This window comes from Phoenix dactylifera, chromosome 1 (genome assembly GCF_051530095.1).
Source record: "Phoenix dactylifera cultivar Ajwa chromosome 1, Ajwa_hap1_PhDact_Kaust_v1.1, whole genome shotgun sequence".
In the NCBI taxonomy this organism is placed as follows: domain Eukaryota; kingdom Viridiplantae; phylum Streptophyta; class Magnoliopsida; order Arecales; family Arecaceae; genus Phoenix; species Phoenix dactylifera.
In genome coordinates this window covers 33212464-33229353 of record NC_143190.1, presented here as the reverse complement: position 1 = coordinate 33229353, position 16890 = coordinate 33212464, and the positions used below count along the sequence as shown (strand labels likewise).

The 16890-nt window shown below is 40.5% G+C and overlaps 1 protein-coding gene across 3 annotated transcripts; it reads right to left on the bottom strand.

Moving 5' to 3' along the window:
• Positions 1–7: 7 nt before the first annotated feature.
• On the bottom strand, positions 8–9468 carry PHP (PLANT HOMOLOGOUS TO PARAFIBROMIN). Of its 3 annotated transcripts, XR_015987246.2 has the most exons (5): positions 8300–9468; positions 3098–3180; positions 2872–2991; positions 1492–1952; positions 8–1094 (listed from the first exon to the last, which is right to left on the bottom strand). XR_015987246.2 is itself a non-coding variant. In XM_008778559.5 (4 exons), the coding sequence occupies exons 1-3, from the start codon at positions 9336–9338 to the stop codon at positions 2899–2901; spliced, it is 1215 nt and encodes a 404-aa protein (XP_008776781.3). In that variant the 5' UTR covers positions 9339–9468; the 3' UTR covers positions 8–1094; positions 2872–2898. The 3 variants fall into 3 exon arrangements, 2 of the variants coding, with proteins under 2 accessions (XP_008776781.3, XP_008776780.3); XM_008778559.5 differs by lacking the exon at positions 1492–1952; XM_008778558.5 differs by lacking the exons at positions 8–1094; positions 1492–1952 and having other exon boundaries at positions 2730–2991.
• Between the last annotated feature and the right edge of the window lie 7422 nt (positions 9469–16890).

The window sequence follows — 16890 nt, the reverse complement described above, 5'->3', positions numbered from 1 at the left end:
CCATTAATTTTCTGAAGAGAAAAGGAAGGCCAGGGTCGCCCTGATTTATTAATGGAGAGAAAAAATTACAAGAAAAGAAAGAAAGAGAAGGGAAGAGCAAAATTACAACACTGAGAAGAGAACAAGACAACTAAGGCAGACAAAAAGATCATCAGGGAAAGGTTGGGCGGAATAACTTGACAAAGCCAACGAACCGCCTTTCCACCTAGCAGACCTTCCTTTAACAATGCAAAACAAAGGCAAAAGTTTCCTTCAGGACAATTTCCATCTTTCTAAACCTCAAAGTGCTTCATAGGTAATTTGAAGTCCCTTCCTTTCTATCATCAGTATTTACCCAATCCACCACAACAGTTCAGAATTCAGACTGGTGGCATGGTGGCCTTGGCTTGATGCAAGTCCAACTCTAATCATTCTTTCTTCCAGAAATCTTCTTCCTACCTACCACTGATTATGATATAAATAGCCTCTCTCATGCCATATATTATACTCTTTTCATCCTCTTTTCATGTGTCCATCACTCCAGTTGCATTCTTACTCAAAGAAGGCTCACCCGCTTATGTCAGTCACTCTCAGCAGCTACTTGAACGCAACTAGTTCTAATAGAATATAGATTGATAACCTACAAACAGACCAGACTATCTACGTTACCACTGATTTTCCTTCCCCTGACTGCTCCCTGCAACTCCCCCCATGCCATCCACGCTCATCCGCTACGCCTCTGCACTGTAGTTGATAGCACGGCATCCTCTTTGCTTGGAGTCCCCATTGTTAAAGAACGTTCAGTCCACCTGTGTAAGGCTTGCGATGAGGACGACAACGACGATGATGCCAAAACATCAGGTGCCACACCCCAGTTTCAAGTGCAATATTAGGAGTCATTCCAATAAAAAGAATCTCTCTCTTGGTTCACGACTAACAGCAATTTTTTTACAACAAAAAACAGCTCCATCGATGAATGGCACTATGATACAGACATCTACTTCAATACCACGGCAGATACCACCTCACCACCACCGTCTGCTCCGTGAGGTAAACCTAATGGCCTTAAATGCATCTCTTGGTTCCTCGAAGAATGAGCAGGGAATAATCCAAGCCTGAAACGTTGTGAAAATTTTATTGACAATGTTAATCCTTTATGATTTCATGCCAAAATCATGTTATGAACAATCTGCCAGCACAAATAACAAAACCTACGTTACTGGTCATACAGTCTAAACACCAAGATGAAATTTGGAAATGGATCATTCCAAAACCAAGTTATTTAGACCTAATCTAGCCCATTTGTATGTCATGTTTCAGCATCCATAAACTTGGTGTGCCAAATTATCTGGACCGAACTAAGCTTAACAAGGCAGAGATAATGTCGAGATTTACTAAATCAAAGCTCCATTTGGTTTGTCTGGATCTTTGTTGATATCTCCACAGTATAAGCTGGAGATTTCAATGGGCCAAATCAGGAAATAGTTTATGAAAAATTATTAATACGCTGACCTGAACCCAAATATGACCAGAATGAGGGCCATGGACAAGCCCAATAACATCCCAAATATAAACCTTCTGAAGTGACCATCTGCTGCTCCGCAGCCTCTTGCACATTTCATTCGATCAGACGAAGTATAGGATCCATATGCTATGACTATATAATGTAAAGAATCATCACAACAGTTTTCCATTCGTTCTCCATTTAGACAATCCTGCTTATAAGTGATGGACATATCTCCAACTTTTCCATTCAGGGTGGTTCATGTGGAAACCCTATTTTTGCCCTCTTTCTAACCAACCTTCATCTACACAGTGCTACAAAGATGAATCTTGTAAATAGCTCCCTTGCAAAGCCAGAAAGAATGTATTCACTCCAAGCATTCCTAATTGTGTTGTGATATTCGTGCAGGAAATGCACTAAAGAGGAACCTATGACGAGTGTGACATCCTCTGCAAACAGAGTATATCACCTGCAAACAGGTAAGCCAAATTCATATTAAGAAAGATCAAATTGTGAATCACAAAAAAAAAACTGAATTAAAGCGAAGCAACAAACTAGTTGGCCAGATCTAAATTTTTCACCAATTAGGTCAAGCCATTAGGTCAAACCAGGTCAGGTTTGGCTAAAGGCCTGGTGTAAACCAAAATCAAACTTGGACTGCTTGTAGGTTTGGGATATCTACAACCCAAGGAATCCAATGCATTTCAAATAGGGTCATTGTTTTCTAATCCTACCCATATGACCTCAACTATACAAAATTAACCACTTGTGTCCACATTCTCTGAATAGTATAAAGCTCAATGACAATTCTACAAACAACATCAAACTTTGCATGATGATTCTGAATACATGTGACACCCGTCAACCGTCGGGATCAAAATGTACCTGCACCCTCAATGAAACCAAGGCTTCTAAAGTCCTCCATACCCAACTATTGCTGCTGTAGGTTGACTTCCATATTAAAGCAGGACATTTTTAAGCAGTTCACTGAGACATACTTGTACTTAAATTAACACGACATATCTAAAAATATGTAGCGTGCAAGTATTCTGCTGAACTGGACCTGATTTTGCTAAAGCTGTTAATAATGACATCACTTTGATTGCCAGCTAAAAACTTTTTCAGTATGCCTTTTGCTACCTTCAATGGGCAAAGAGTAATCTATAGTGGTGGCATGACAGAGGAATGAAGAGAAATTCTGATGGTGCAAAATGGAATAGCAGCGGTAAACCTCAAGTGAGCCACATATGTTTAACATGTAGCAAGAAGCTGGCTACTCAATTATATTTTCAATATAAACAATATTTAAATAGCTAATATTCTGCAATTTAAGCATTCTTTTGATCTTAGATAGCAATATAGAAAACAGAACCACAGCATAGACTCACTAAAATTGTCTCGGGAATTAAAACATTTCATGCATGGGAGCGTGACCGGATGAACTCTTCCAGGCGGTCCCACACCTCCAATGCCGCAGCTCTATCTTGATGCCTTTTGAATTTGCTAATCTGCATCATGGATATCGTGTCGAATGATTATAAAAGAAGAAGAAGCAGAAGCAGAAGCAGCCTGCGCATTGACAGACTACAAAAAGGCTTTCATAGATCAACTTACTGAGATAATCTTGACATTCCACTGTTTCACTGTCTTTGCAGATTCCACACTATCATCCTCAAATCGCACAAAAAACCCAATGACTGCATAAGATTCGATTATCACTTCAGAGATCATCCATGCTTACATGTTATCCAGGTAAGACATCCAACAACGAAAGAATTTGAAGTACAACTAACTTGCAATGTGTTGTTAAATATTGCTAAACGTAATGCTTTAAGCAGATATTTTCTTAAGACAAAGTTCGAAAACAGAATACAAATGCATAAAAGCTTTCTTTATCTGTCAAATCTTAAAACTGTTGAAGAAGTGATTGATAAGGAGATGACATCATTATAAATCATGTCAATGGAGTCTCAGTTCTAAAAACTATGAAAATTGAAGACAGTTACCAAAAAATTGAAATACTTGTAGCTTAAAAAGGTATTTCTCCACTCCGTTGAATTTTAATGGTCCTCAGGCAAACCAAGATACTCCAACTCAACAAAGCTTATGAGGTACACCACAAAGCCATAGAAAACCATTCAGGAAGAAGGTTAAAACAAAGACAAAGATCCTCAACAACCAATACTGCTTCAAGCTATTATAGTTGAAGCATGACAAACAATTACATGAGTGCTAATCTATATATAATACTGATGTCACATCCACTAAACATCATGCCAGATTAAAGGTTCCAAGGATTGCAAACTATAAAGGAGAATTCATCATTAAGTGAATTTATAGGCATGATGTAACGCATTTAATACTCCCTTTCACACTCAAGGTTGACCATAGACTAGGAATATGTTACAAGAGATATGACACATCATGCTTCAAATAATTGATTTGATAATATGGAAGAAATACTATGCATGTGCTGTGGCAATCAAAGGATATGCACTATTTGATGAAGGGTCATCCAAGAGACAACTTTGCAAGATGGGGTAAGAGATGCTTAAAGAAGCATGAAAGTGAATCTGGAGTCAGGAGTGCAGCAAAGCATTAATCTAGATATATATATATAGAACACACACAAACAGACACACGTACGCATGCATGCATGCGCATACACACACACACACACATATATATGTGTGTACGTATATACATATATCTACTTACATATACATAGGTACATATGTATATATATGTACATATATATATAAGTTTTAATTATGCATTTTTTATCTTGACTCTAGTATTCTTGTTGGACAGGGTGTCTTTATAGAGTGTTTTTAAGAGGTGGCTGTGATAAGTCTGTGATAAGCAGTCCAAAGATCACATAGTGCATATCTATCACGCAAGCAGCACATAAGGGTGTATATATGGTTAGCATTTTTAAATATTTTAAAATAAATAATATATAATAAATACAATAGGATCAAACGGTTGCTACTTCCACCAAGTGTTTAATTCTTAATAGCAATATAATCATAACACAATTAACATATTGACATTTTCCATATAAATATGTCTAAAATACCTGAATATTACCTAGACTTGTGAGTCCGAGCCCAAAAAGGCGAGACGACACATATCGACAAGTCCATATGTGTTAAACTTATTAGATATGCACTCGACATCAAGATTTGCCATACCGGTACCAGACCCTGTACCGGTGCCACTAGTATAGTGCCGGTACAATATGATACGCGGTACGCCAGACATACTGAGTGTCGATACGCCAAGCATACCGGTATCGAATTAATACGGTATGGTACGTCCAGTACCGTCCGGTACGGTACGGTACGGTACAGCATACCTTGCTCGACATGCAAATTCTACCCCTTAAATCAACACAAATAGTCCAACTCTTTCTGCCAAGAATCCAATGAGATAATCCAATGAAACCAGCAAAGATAAGGAAAATGCAATGAGGTTGGTAAGGAGAGAGAGATTGTGCAACCTAGGTCATGGGCAAGTGGCAGTCCTTGGTTGAGGTTGGAAATGGTGATCAATCCAACAACGGGGCTGGCTGAACGGCTTGGAATAGGCTTGCATGCCAAAAGGGATAGTGAAGGGTAGAAGAAGAAGTGGGAAAAGGGAGACAAAGGAGGAAGCTATGAATGGAAGGGGGATAGAAACCAATATGAGAAACCCTATCCCACTTAATTTTCAACATGTTTAATCAACTAAATTTTATCTATTTTATTTTAACTTAAAGCCTTTTAACGAGACTGGGAACAATGGATGATATAGACTAGGATAGAATTTTAACACTTATTAAACTCCGTAAGATATATTTTTAGGTTTTAATACTAAACATACGAATAGGTTTTATAATTTTATCTAGATATATCATGTTTCCTGGATTATATAAAAATTTTATTAGTCATTTTCTGCTCTTTTTTCTCATAACATTTCTTGTGCTCATTTCCCAACTTGGCAACTATGACATTAAAACATTGTCTTTACCTTTTTTATGGTATATTTGCTATAGTTTTATTTCCAATGCATTATGTTACTTAACTTTTTCATTCTTTAATAAATGAAAATTAATATGATGTGCCTAGAATCACCACCAAGCAAATGTCTTGCCTCACATAGTTTAAGCTCCATTAACACTTCCTCCTTTTATCGAATGCTTTATTGGAGACAACCAATAATATGCATTGATTAACTGATGATGTCTTGTTAGTTGACAAGGCTAGACTAGGAAAATAAGGATATAAAAACTATACTGCAAAAATTTTGCAATGCATAACCAAAGCATCGAAACCTAGAAAAGTTCACGTCATCTTTTCTCTAGATCTTATAAAGTAATATAACTAGCAATCCATAGTAATCAATGTATTTAGAAAGCCTTATCCCCACTAAATCCTAAAAGCTATATATGTGTTGGAATAAGCATGTGAGAACTTTCATTATTCTCAAAATGCCTCCATCTCAAAATATCCTTAAAATGTTTGAAATCTTCAAGTATTCTTGTAGTATCCCTACTAAACAACTTTGTTTATTCTCAAAACACCCACATCCTAAGACTATATAAGGGTGTCAATATAGATCTCAAAATATTCCTCCCAAGATATTCTTGTAATAATTAAATACATCTTTTTGCCCAAAATTCCCCTATATTCTAATTTTTTTGCCAACAACTATGACTCTCAATGAATAGAATCCTAATCAGTTGAACTCCTAATTGACAGCAAGATGAGGTCGAAGTCTCCTGTTAAAAGGGGAACAAAGGATTTTGGATTTGCAGGCTTATTGCTATTGGGTGTTGGTTTCAAATTGTCAGATCTCTACCAATAGGATGGCTTTTCGGCTCTTGGACAATCATTTTCCCACATAGATGCCCATGGTTCTCCATGAAAATATTGGTTTTCCACTTGTGATCATATTAATTTTATCATGTAAATTGGACCAAGCCTTCGCTTGGTTCACTACTTTCCATTTGTGACCACATATATGCCATTAGATGTGGGAGACTGGATCAAATTTTGATAGTATTCAAGACTTGACCTCTTATTAAATGTAATCATATGCCATTAATATTCATTCACATATTTTAGCAAAATTAAATATTTATCAGTACAACTATTAATTTAGGTTTCAACTACATTGGAATATTTTGGTACATTAAGATATGTTTCTAAACATCAAAACTATGATTTTATATTTCTAAACATATTTTCTTTTCTAAGTTTATGCATTTTTAAGAAGTAAGGTGGAAGTATCAAGTTAATTATCTTAGTCAAGGATTTCTGTATACTCTAAAGTCCTACACATGCAGAAATATCATACAGCATTGCATAACTTGCAACCTAAAATACATTTAAAACATGTATTAAAATTAGTCCCAAAATTTGTTAATTATGATCTTAGATTTATGCTCTAGGACATGAATCCAATGATTCAAATATAATTCAATCTCAAATTGGTGGATTTTTCCCCTAGTTTCACCGATCAGTCATGAATTAGCAATTGAGTTATCGATGAAATTAAAAAAATATATGGACGAAAATTATCTAGCTAGAATAACTTTCAAGCTCAAAAATGGTTCTAAAAATAAAGCAATCCGATGCAAAAATTCCTATAGCAGCTTGTCCCCTCTTACTCTCATTTCTATCTTTAAATGGTTGAAAATATGAGAAAAAACACCCTTAAAACCACGTCATAAGTAGCACCTAGGTACTACATAGTTTGGGAGCAATCTGAGATTGGGTTCAAGACAAATTGGCCTCCACCTATCCCTCAACTGCCTGATCCAGCATTGATTCAAGCAGCATGGGGGGACGTATGGATGGTTTTTCCCCAAGGAGGTATCAATATGGTAAATAATGATGGGTACATGCAGAACTATTTGATATATCAAACCTTGAATGATATTAAAACAACTCGCCCCACTATAGCATGCGGTCAATCCACATGGGTGAGGCACGCAGGCATGATGCTTGGGCGAGATGTGCAGGCCATTGCCAAACAATCAACGCACATGCCCGCTTTATTGAGCAACTGGCGCCAACCCTCGCCTATATAAACTACACTAGAAGAACCTCTAGGTACGTTCTCTTGACTACACTATCACGCTGCCACTCTACCACTCCAAACCTTCATTGTTACCCTGAGATCGTTGCCTGTATTAAGCATTGGAGGATCCAACGCAGGATACACTCCAGCAAGAAGACTTTCTTTCTCCTATTTCAAGTCGAATTTGGCGCAGGAGTTTTCGTCCGAGCATAGCCGCCTCCATTGAACCCTTCTTCTGCAGTTCGGAGAGAAGCAGCAGACTCAGGCGGACCTTATCGACCTGAACAGAGGCTTTGCTGACCACTCTAGTGACCTCGATAGCTTGGCACCTATGTCGGGCCGGATTTCAGCGGCAACAGTTTGATATTACTAGATGAAGCTAATGTAACAAAAACAGTAACAACAAACTTACAGTCAATTCAATAAAGCATATCATGAATATGGTTACAAAGCAATGAAAACAGCCAATTGCCAAGAGAGCTGCATAGGAATAACTTTCCCAAGTTACCATATAAAAGATTGGAATTTGTAGACATTTCTGATATAACGAAGCATAATGGATAAATTTTAGATGCAAATTCAGGCACTGAACGTTTAGGAAGCAGCAAGACCGGGGATTACTTCATAAAAATCTAACAGAATCATATTTGTGGATGGATTGAAAGCATGGGCAATCAAGATATAGCAGAGATAAACCAAAGTTAGATGAAACAAAAACAAGCAAACAAACAGTTGATCTACGACACTCACTCTTGTTAAAGATCTCGACATGGTCCTTGAACGGCCAGTCCTTGAACTGCCACTCCTTGCCAAGCACAAAGACAGCGACGACCCGGTCCCAATCCTCGGGCTTGAGTGTGGACGGCTTGTCCCGAACCTCGTACGCCGCCACAGCGCGCTCCCTGCTCAGCTTCTTCTGCACTGTCACACAGTCCGGCCGCACACCCCGCATCGCTTTCATCTTCACATCCGTGGGCACAAACACCCCATCCTCCAAGAATTCTTTGACATTGTAGATGGTGATGAGCGTCTGGGACGCGCTCGGCACAAGAATGATGGGCACCCCCTCCCCGATCTTGCTCCCCTTGAGGTGCATCTTAGGCTTGGGTGCGGCGCCGTCGAGGTCGTCCCCGCCGGCGCGGTCATCGGTTCCAATGAGACGGGTCTTAGCGACGAGGCCGTCCTTGCGCTGCTGCGACTCGAGCCGCTGCCGCTCCTCCTCGCGGCGCGTGGAGGCGACGAGAACGCCGTAGAAGTCGCGGTTGCGGCACTGCAGGAGGGCCTCCCGGTCCTTGAGCGGCCGCTCCAGGGTCCGGATCATCGCCATATAGTCGACGCTTCTCCGATCAACCGGAACCCTAGCAGCGTCGGGGAGGTGGGGCTGGTGGGCGGCGGCGGCGGCGGCGGAGGGGAGGAAGGAGGGATCGTCGGGGCGGTACTCCTCGACGTCGGGGGCGGCGGCGGAGGGGGGAAGGAATTCGATGGCGTCGGCGGAGGAGGTATGGCCAAGGAGGTAGTCGAGGAGGGGTTTGCGGTCGGGGAGGGTGACGGAGGGGAGACGGAGGCTGCGGGCGGACTGGAGGTAGTCGGTGTGCTTGAGGTGGTGGTGGCGGACGAAGAAGAGGAGGGTCTCGAGGGTGTAGAGGCTGCCCTGCTTGGAGCGGTAAGCGGTGTCGGCGGAGCAGGGGAAGGCATACTCCGAGCCGAACCGGAACTCGTCGCCCACCCGGAGGATCTGGTCCAGCTTCCCCTGGACCGTGTAATCCCGGAGGACCGACAAAGGGTCCATCCTCGGAGGCGCTGCGGCGAAAAGAGGAAGGAGTTCGATAACGGAGGGCGAATCCGAGGAGAGAAGAGGGATCAGATGGGGGTTTTGGTCGAAGAGAACGGACGATGCGTACTTTGTGAGAGGGAAGAAGGGGGTGTTTTAGGTTGTATCTTTCGTGCGGAAGAAGGATTCACCTTCCTTCGGGCCATTCACCGTTGGATCATGCGATAGTCCCTCGATAGCCGCCGCGTCATCTCATCGCAAAAATGGACGGTTGTTTGGCATTCCATCATGATTCGCCGTCTGTCTGGCATCCAACACTACATGGGATCCACTCCTCGCCGCAAACCATACTTTTTTTTTTTTTAAGATATTTTTACATAAATACCCTTCTAAATTTAAATTTATAAAAATATTTTTTTAAAATTTATATTTATTTATGTATTCTTATAAAATACTATTTTTTTTTACAAATGCTCCTAATATAACGGTTCTTCTAACACAGTTAATAAAAATCATATTTATTTTAATTAAAAATAAAATAAAATTTTAAAATTATTTTTTTGTCCTTCATTATGATCGTCTTATAAATGTTTCTTTTTGCACATCTATTCATTAAGAATATTTTAGTTATTTTAATTTGAAATCGTTAATTTTTTTAACGATTTTTTTCTATCACTGATAAAAAAATTAAGTGACAGATTTGCCGACTCAGCCTCTCCTATTGTGACACTTGGTCCTAAAGCCCAGCCCAAACTTCACAGGCCCGTCACTAAGGCAATGCCCTGTGATTATCCAAAACGGAGAACAAGGGGGGAGCGATTCCCCTACTCTCCCAATGTCTTCATGGTGACTGATGCTCACCTCTTTCCTTCCTCCGCGAGCAAGGTAACATTTGCATTTTATATTTAAAAATTAACTAAAGATTATCTTGTCATTCTAAATGGTACAAATTATTATGATAAGATTGCAGTCCTGTTAATTAAATTGCATGATAATACCTTTTATGATTGGATCAAATATGTAAGATTATAAATATTGCATGTTTGATCATGAAAAAAATACTTTAAGATCATGAATATGTATTACCTGACTCTCAGCCCTCCTATGTATGAGTTTGGACTTGATTGTATGATGATCTTTACTAAGGGGGTGGTCATGGTGATACCCTGCCACATGAATATAATGTGGCAACCCAACCATAAGGGTGATCATGGTGATCTCTGCCACGGAGGACATCATGGTGACTCTGCCACGCGAGATATCGTGGTGATAGTTGAGTCGTAGGGATATAAATGCGCTACAATCAGAGTTGTAGAGCTAAAAGGATTGAGTACCCGGATTCAAGTATATAAATATGATTATGATTATAATATTAGACTCTAATATGATGTATTGATTCTTTATATCGACATTATTGAAAATATGATATATAATCTTGTATGGGAATATTATTGATAGTAAATGCTATAAACATTACTTGTAAAGATGTATCATATCTTACATGATTTAATTGAAGCATTATTAATTGAAGCATAAAGTATACTTGTTATTTACTAAGTTGCGAAGCTCATAATCTTCACTACTATTTTTTAGATAAAGGGACCGGAGGTTGGACGGATATTAGCATTTTGAGAAAGTACTAGAGATGGGGCATTCCTGTAGATAGTAGAACATATTTGATTGGTATATGTATATTATAGTGTTTTCTAAATCATATATAAATAGCTTAAATACTAGAAGTATTGGATTGTAAAATTTAGAAGAAGAAGCTCTATGGTATGACTTATAGTAGTGTGTGTAATATATATGATATTTTGGGTTAATAGTTTAGTTATTATGATATTCACTATCTTTGGCATATGAATTGTATAATTTTTAGGGTATATTAAATTTATTGACAAGTGGAATATCTTGCATGCTTATAATGGTAGCCCTGTGAGTATGTGGCGACAACCATACCCTCGAATTGTGATTCTGGGGCCGGGTACATGACACTACTGTTACAATATAGTTCTTAAACTTTTCAGCACCAATTATTTGTTTTTGCAAATGTGGCTTGTTGTATTGTTTAAGATTACCGATCATTAAAGTAAATCCGGTGATAATCCTTGCGTTATGTAAAACAGCTATTTTTTCTAACCTTCCAATTCTTATGATAACCTATGTAATTAAGAAGAAAAGGAAGGAGAAGAAATTTAAAAAAAAGTTATTAGGACACTGGAGTAAAAAATGGCTATATTTCCAATTCTTATGATAACCCTATGCTAGCTGTTGCACTATGTAAAAATGACTATGTTTTCTAACTTTCCAATTCTTATGATAACCCTATTCAGATTTCTGTCACGGAAGTTTGAACTATGTGAAATTTAAACAAAAGGAATCTAACATTAACGGATTCTAACAAGTCTGAAGAGGACCTCTCTTTAAGTTGAGATTTCATGATTCCATACAAAACAAAACTCACCACATCCTCCAAAATGCCAACTACAGTTATCGAACATGAATACCAATTAAATCTTTAAATCTTGCGTAAGGAAGGCATATTAGCATTTATCCATGCGAAACTCTTTTTAAAATTTATCCTATATCTAGAATTTTTTGTAGTAGCCATGTGAATTTGCAAGGGGATTATAACTAGAGCATAGAAAAATAGAGAAGAAAAACTAACAAATTTCATAAGGATGTTAGTACAAGAATACCCGGTCAATGCATAGCTGAAGGTAATAGCCAGGAAAGCCAACCAGGTTGAACATTCCTGACACCGGCTTGTATCTACATCTCTACCACAAATCATGTCATGTTCTATTAGAAACATGAATTATAAAATACAAAGATACCTATTTGCTATCTAGCATGCCATCAATATATGTTGTAACTTTGCTTTCATTTTTTTCCACCTTTTTTATTGTTCATGATTCAATTAAGGAAGAATAAATTGAATACAAAGGGAGATTATTGAATAAAATTGTTTAAGAACTTCACACCATTTTTTCAGAAAAAAGATAAACTTGTCAATCCCTATGATTTTAGGGCGCATTTAGGTTGTGGCACTTGTGGAGTCGACTCTCTTAGGGGGTCGACTCGTTGCTTTCAGGGGCCGACTCTTTTTTTTTTTTTTGGTTAGATAGGGGCCGACTCTTCAACGGACTAAGTTTTACTACTATATGTTTTTCTACTGTAGCCGTTCTAGGGTCGACTCATCTTTTTTGGAGGTCGAATCTAGTTTGATTGGAGTCGGCTCGTGAATTCCATAGGTCGACTTGCCAATGCATTGATTTTCTTAGCTCTCTGTCTTTTCTATGTGGCCATTTTAGGGTCAACTCGTCTCTTTCTAAGGTCGACTCCTGTTGATCTGGAGTCGACTTGAGTATTTCATGGGTCGACTTGTCGTTGTGATAAATTTTTTGACTTTCTATCTGTCTTCTAAGAGTGTTCTGAGGTCGACTCGCAATCTGTTGGAGTCGGCTTGTGAAGGTGCATCAGTCAATGATACTAGGGTCAACTCGTTGCAAGCTTAGGGTCGACTCTTGAGATAGCACATGATGAAATTTTCTGTCTTGTGTTCGAGCTTCCAAGAAATATTTTTATGGCCTTTTGGAGTTAGCTTCTTGATGTGGAGGTTTAAATGGATGATCTTCTTTTAAGAGTTCTGGAAGGCTTTCTTCTTTATTTTCTAAAATTTATCACTTAAACTCAAAGCAATAGGATTAGTCAACTATTGACTCAACTATTTTGCATCATCAAAATCAACCCTTTAGTGTTAACAAAGTTCCTTAAAGAGCATAAATTATAAGAAAGCATTTCGAAAAGTTGGCCAAAAATAATGTTGTAGCCCTAGCCTCCTGAGTACCCCACAGAAACCTCCCAAACATCTATTCTAGTTTCGCCAATGTGGCCTTCGGTATTACAGTGTTGGACAAAAGGTTAATCGGGACCGAGCTGAGAAGAGCCCTGATCAAACTGGCCTTGCCCATCATAGAGAGTACCCTCAACTTCCACCCCTCGAGCCATTGTCCGATATTTTGCTCAATTATGCTGCACTCTGTCCTCCGTAACCTCCTCCCAGTAATGGGTATGCCAAGATACCTCCATGCCTCCTCTTGCTCCCCAACACCCATGACATCAGTAATTCTACTCCTGATATGCGGCTTGATCTTCGGACTGAACTAGATAGCTAATTTGGTTAAATTCATCTATTACTCAGACTCCACACAATATGCCCCCAAAATCCTTCTAACAACCACTGCATTCTGAATCATGGCCCAAATCAGGATCATACAGTCATCAGCAAAGAGAAGGTGTGAGATCGGCCCTGAGGAGGGGGTTGGCATATAGGCCTCCAGGACCATAAACAAGGAAGCTACCCAGGGGGCTCTAGGCAGGGCGTCAATACAAATAATGAAAAGATGAGGTGATAGAGGACGACCTTGTCTCAACCTGACCGTAGAGTCAAAGAAAGGCATCAGCGTACCATTGACCATAATAGCAAAGGAGGGAGTCTGCACATAGCCCAAGATCCACCTGGCTCATACATTGTGAAAGCCAAAGCTCACTAATGTCTGAGAAAGAAATTATTAGCTCATCCGATCATAGGCTCGCTCCATATCAAATTTGATCGCCATCAAGCTACATCTACATGGGCCCCTCTGAAGATCATGCAGGAACTCCTGTGCATTAAGGATGTTGTCCGAGATACTTCGCCCACCAACGAAAGTCTCCTGCTTAAGGTTGATAAGATGAGGTAGAACCCCCCTTAGTCTAGACACCATGACCTTCGCAACCATCTTATAAAGAGTGGTGCACAAATTGATAGGTCTATAGTGACTAGGCACTATAGGCTCCATGGCATCCTATCTTTTCGGGACCAAGATGACGTAGGTCCTCTTCCAATCTCATGGCATAGAGGTCGTGCTGAAGAACTGTTGAACTGCTGCAGTTATGTCCCGATGAATAATAATCTAGTCAAGGCTAATTTAGCCTTTCGGACCACCTCTTCATGCCCATCACCCTTTGTTATGTGACCGGCCACCCGATTCTTGTCCTCCTCAGCTCCACCTTCTTGCTTCGCCAGACTCGTCTGCCTAGGCATGTCATCCTCGCCGACGGCCGTCGATAGGTTGCAGTCCACTACCCTCGCCGATTTGAGTACTATGACCGTGACCCCCTCCTCATCCGGGCAAAGGTCGTCACCCCCTCCTCCCTCCTAGGTGGCCGCCGGCTTGCCACTGAGGGCGCCAGACTGTCGGTGGTTCCTAGCTTTCGCCGTCGGGGGCGGAGATTGAGAAGATGATTGGGTCGGTGAAGCTAACCTGATAAGCCACTCTAGGGACTCACCAGGATCTTCTTTATCCAGTATCCCAAGTATCCTGATAGGCCTTTACCTTCATACGAAGTCATGAGCCATGAAAGAAGAGAATAAGCTGCACCTCCCACTATGAATTCTTTGTTTTCTCTACGGACAATCTAACTGCACCTCCCACTATGAACTCTCACAGTGTTTGAAAAAGCCTAAGGTCCTGTTTGGGAGAGCTTTTGGAGGGCCAAAAAGCACTTTCTGGTCCTTCAAAAATATTTTTAGATAAAAAATGATGTTTGGTAAAATTTTCAAAAAGCTGTTTCAGTTTTTGCGGAAAGCTGAAAACAGCTTTTGGGGAGAAGCTCCAATTTGGAGCTTTTCGAAAACGTTGTTTTCAGCTTTCTCGAAAAGCTGTATTTTTGACCAAAACACCCCTAAATAAAAAAAATTCCTCCCAAAAATCTCTCTCACCGTCTGTTCCCCTCCCACCCAAACCCCCTTCCTCTTCCCCACCGCCGCACCCCCTCCCTCTTCCCTGCCCCCACGGTGGGGAGATGCCGAAGAAGAGGAAGACGGGTGGTCTTCCCCTTCCCGTGGCCGCACCCTCCCCCTTCCTGCAGTTGCCACCGATCACAACCCGTTCCCCTCCCGCATCCGCCACAGCCCGACCCCTTTTTGGCGCCGTCGGCCTCGTGAGAGGAGAGTACTTTCCAGGGGCAACCACGGCCGCCAAGACTGCCGCAGGAGCCGCTGGCCACGGCCCGGCCCCGCCCCCTCCCGCGGCCGCCGCGGCCTGGCCCCCTTCCAGTGCCGCCGGCCGCGCGGGAGGAGAAGAAAGGAGAAGGGGGGAGAGGAAGGAAGGAGAAGAGGAGAAGAAGAGAAGAAAAAAAGAAAAGAAAAAGAAAAGGAAAAAAAAGAAGAAAAGGAAAGAAAAAAAAGAGAAGAAAAGAAAAAAAAAGAATAAATAAATAAATGTATAAATAAATATTTATATAAATGAATGAATAAATAAATAAGATAATAAATAAATATATTTCAAAGATTGGCACGTGCATGTGTAAAATAAAATTCATATTGGCAGTTTTTATCCATTTTGCACAAAATAACTGCACTAGCAGTTATGTTTTGAACAGGCACTATTTCAAAAATTGTGTTGGTTCAGAGTTTAATTCATGGTTATAAATTGCCAATATCCTTCACAGATTAACATAACTTCTTCTACAAAATTTTTCATTTCGTTGTTCTGGAGAATCCTAGTTTTGTTGGCTAGGATTTTATTTTGGTTTTGTTGTATCCTGGAGCAAATTTGCTGGATCACCAACAGCAACATAGTGGGGCAAAATTCGCTTAAGGACAGTGTTAATTCACGCTTCAAGACCGGTTTCAAATACTAAAGTTCCTCCTGCTTCAACACAATCAACCTGCCAAAATAGTCCCTGATCACAAACTCCACTCCTCCCAAGGCACTATCCACCGACATACCACCATCGAAGTTCACCTTGAGATAACCAGAGGGTGGGGGTACCCAAGAAAGAAAGGCAAAACGGGGCGCTGCATTTTAAAATACTGGACCAGTCCATATGACCCAAGCTCACGATCCACGCCATCGTGGGAGGGCACCCCAATAGGCGCAGACGTCGACAAGCTAGGTGGCGCAGCGATCAGTGGGGGTGAGGGAGTGGAGGAGGCGTGGGTGGTGTGGACGAAAGGGAGATTTTGTTGGGCAGTGCTCTCTGCTTGCAACCATGTCGGTTTGGTTGAAAAGTGTGGTCATTTTGCAACCCAATTCGTCCAGTGTTCTTGCATGGTTGACGTTTATGGCCAGGCTGGTTAGATTGCTGAAGCTTGGGAGTTATCCAGTGAATGCCATTTAAGGCTACCACCTCTACGTAGGGATCGCTGCTCAATTCATGCAGGATCCATGGCAATCTCAAATTGGCTAAAATTGCAGCTAAAGAATCTTTCTGAGCTTGAACCAATAGGGTAGGGAATCTTGTTTTGCTTTCAAAGATGTGCTGCCAATATAAAATGGGGAGATGTTGCAATGGCAAGGAAGCAGCTTATGAAGGATGGTTTGCGTAAAAAAAAGGAGATAGGGAAGAGTTGGATAGAAGTTAAGGGCAAAGTTCAAATTTCAGTTGTTGGAGAGCCCAGAATTTGTCTTATGAAACTGAGAATATATGATCTTCATGGTGTGTGGGGGGAACAAAAGGAGCTGTTGAAGCACCATGGTGGGAAGTTGTTACTTCCTTTCGATCTCATTAATTAACTTGC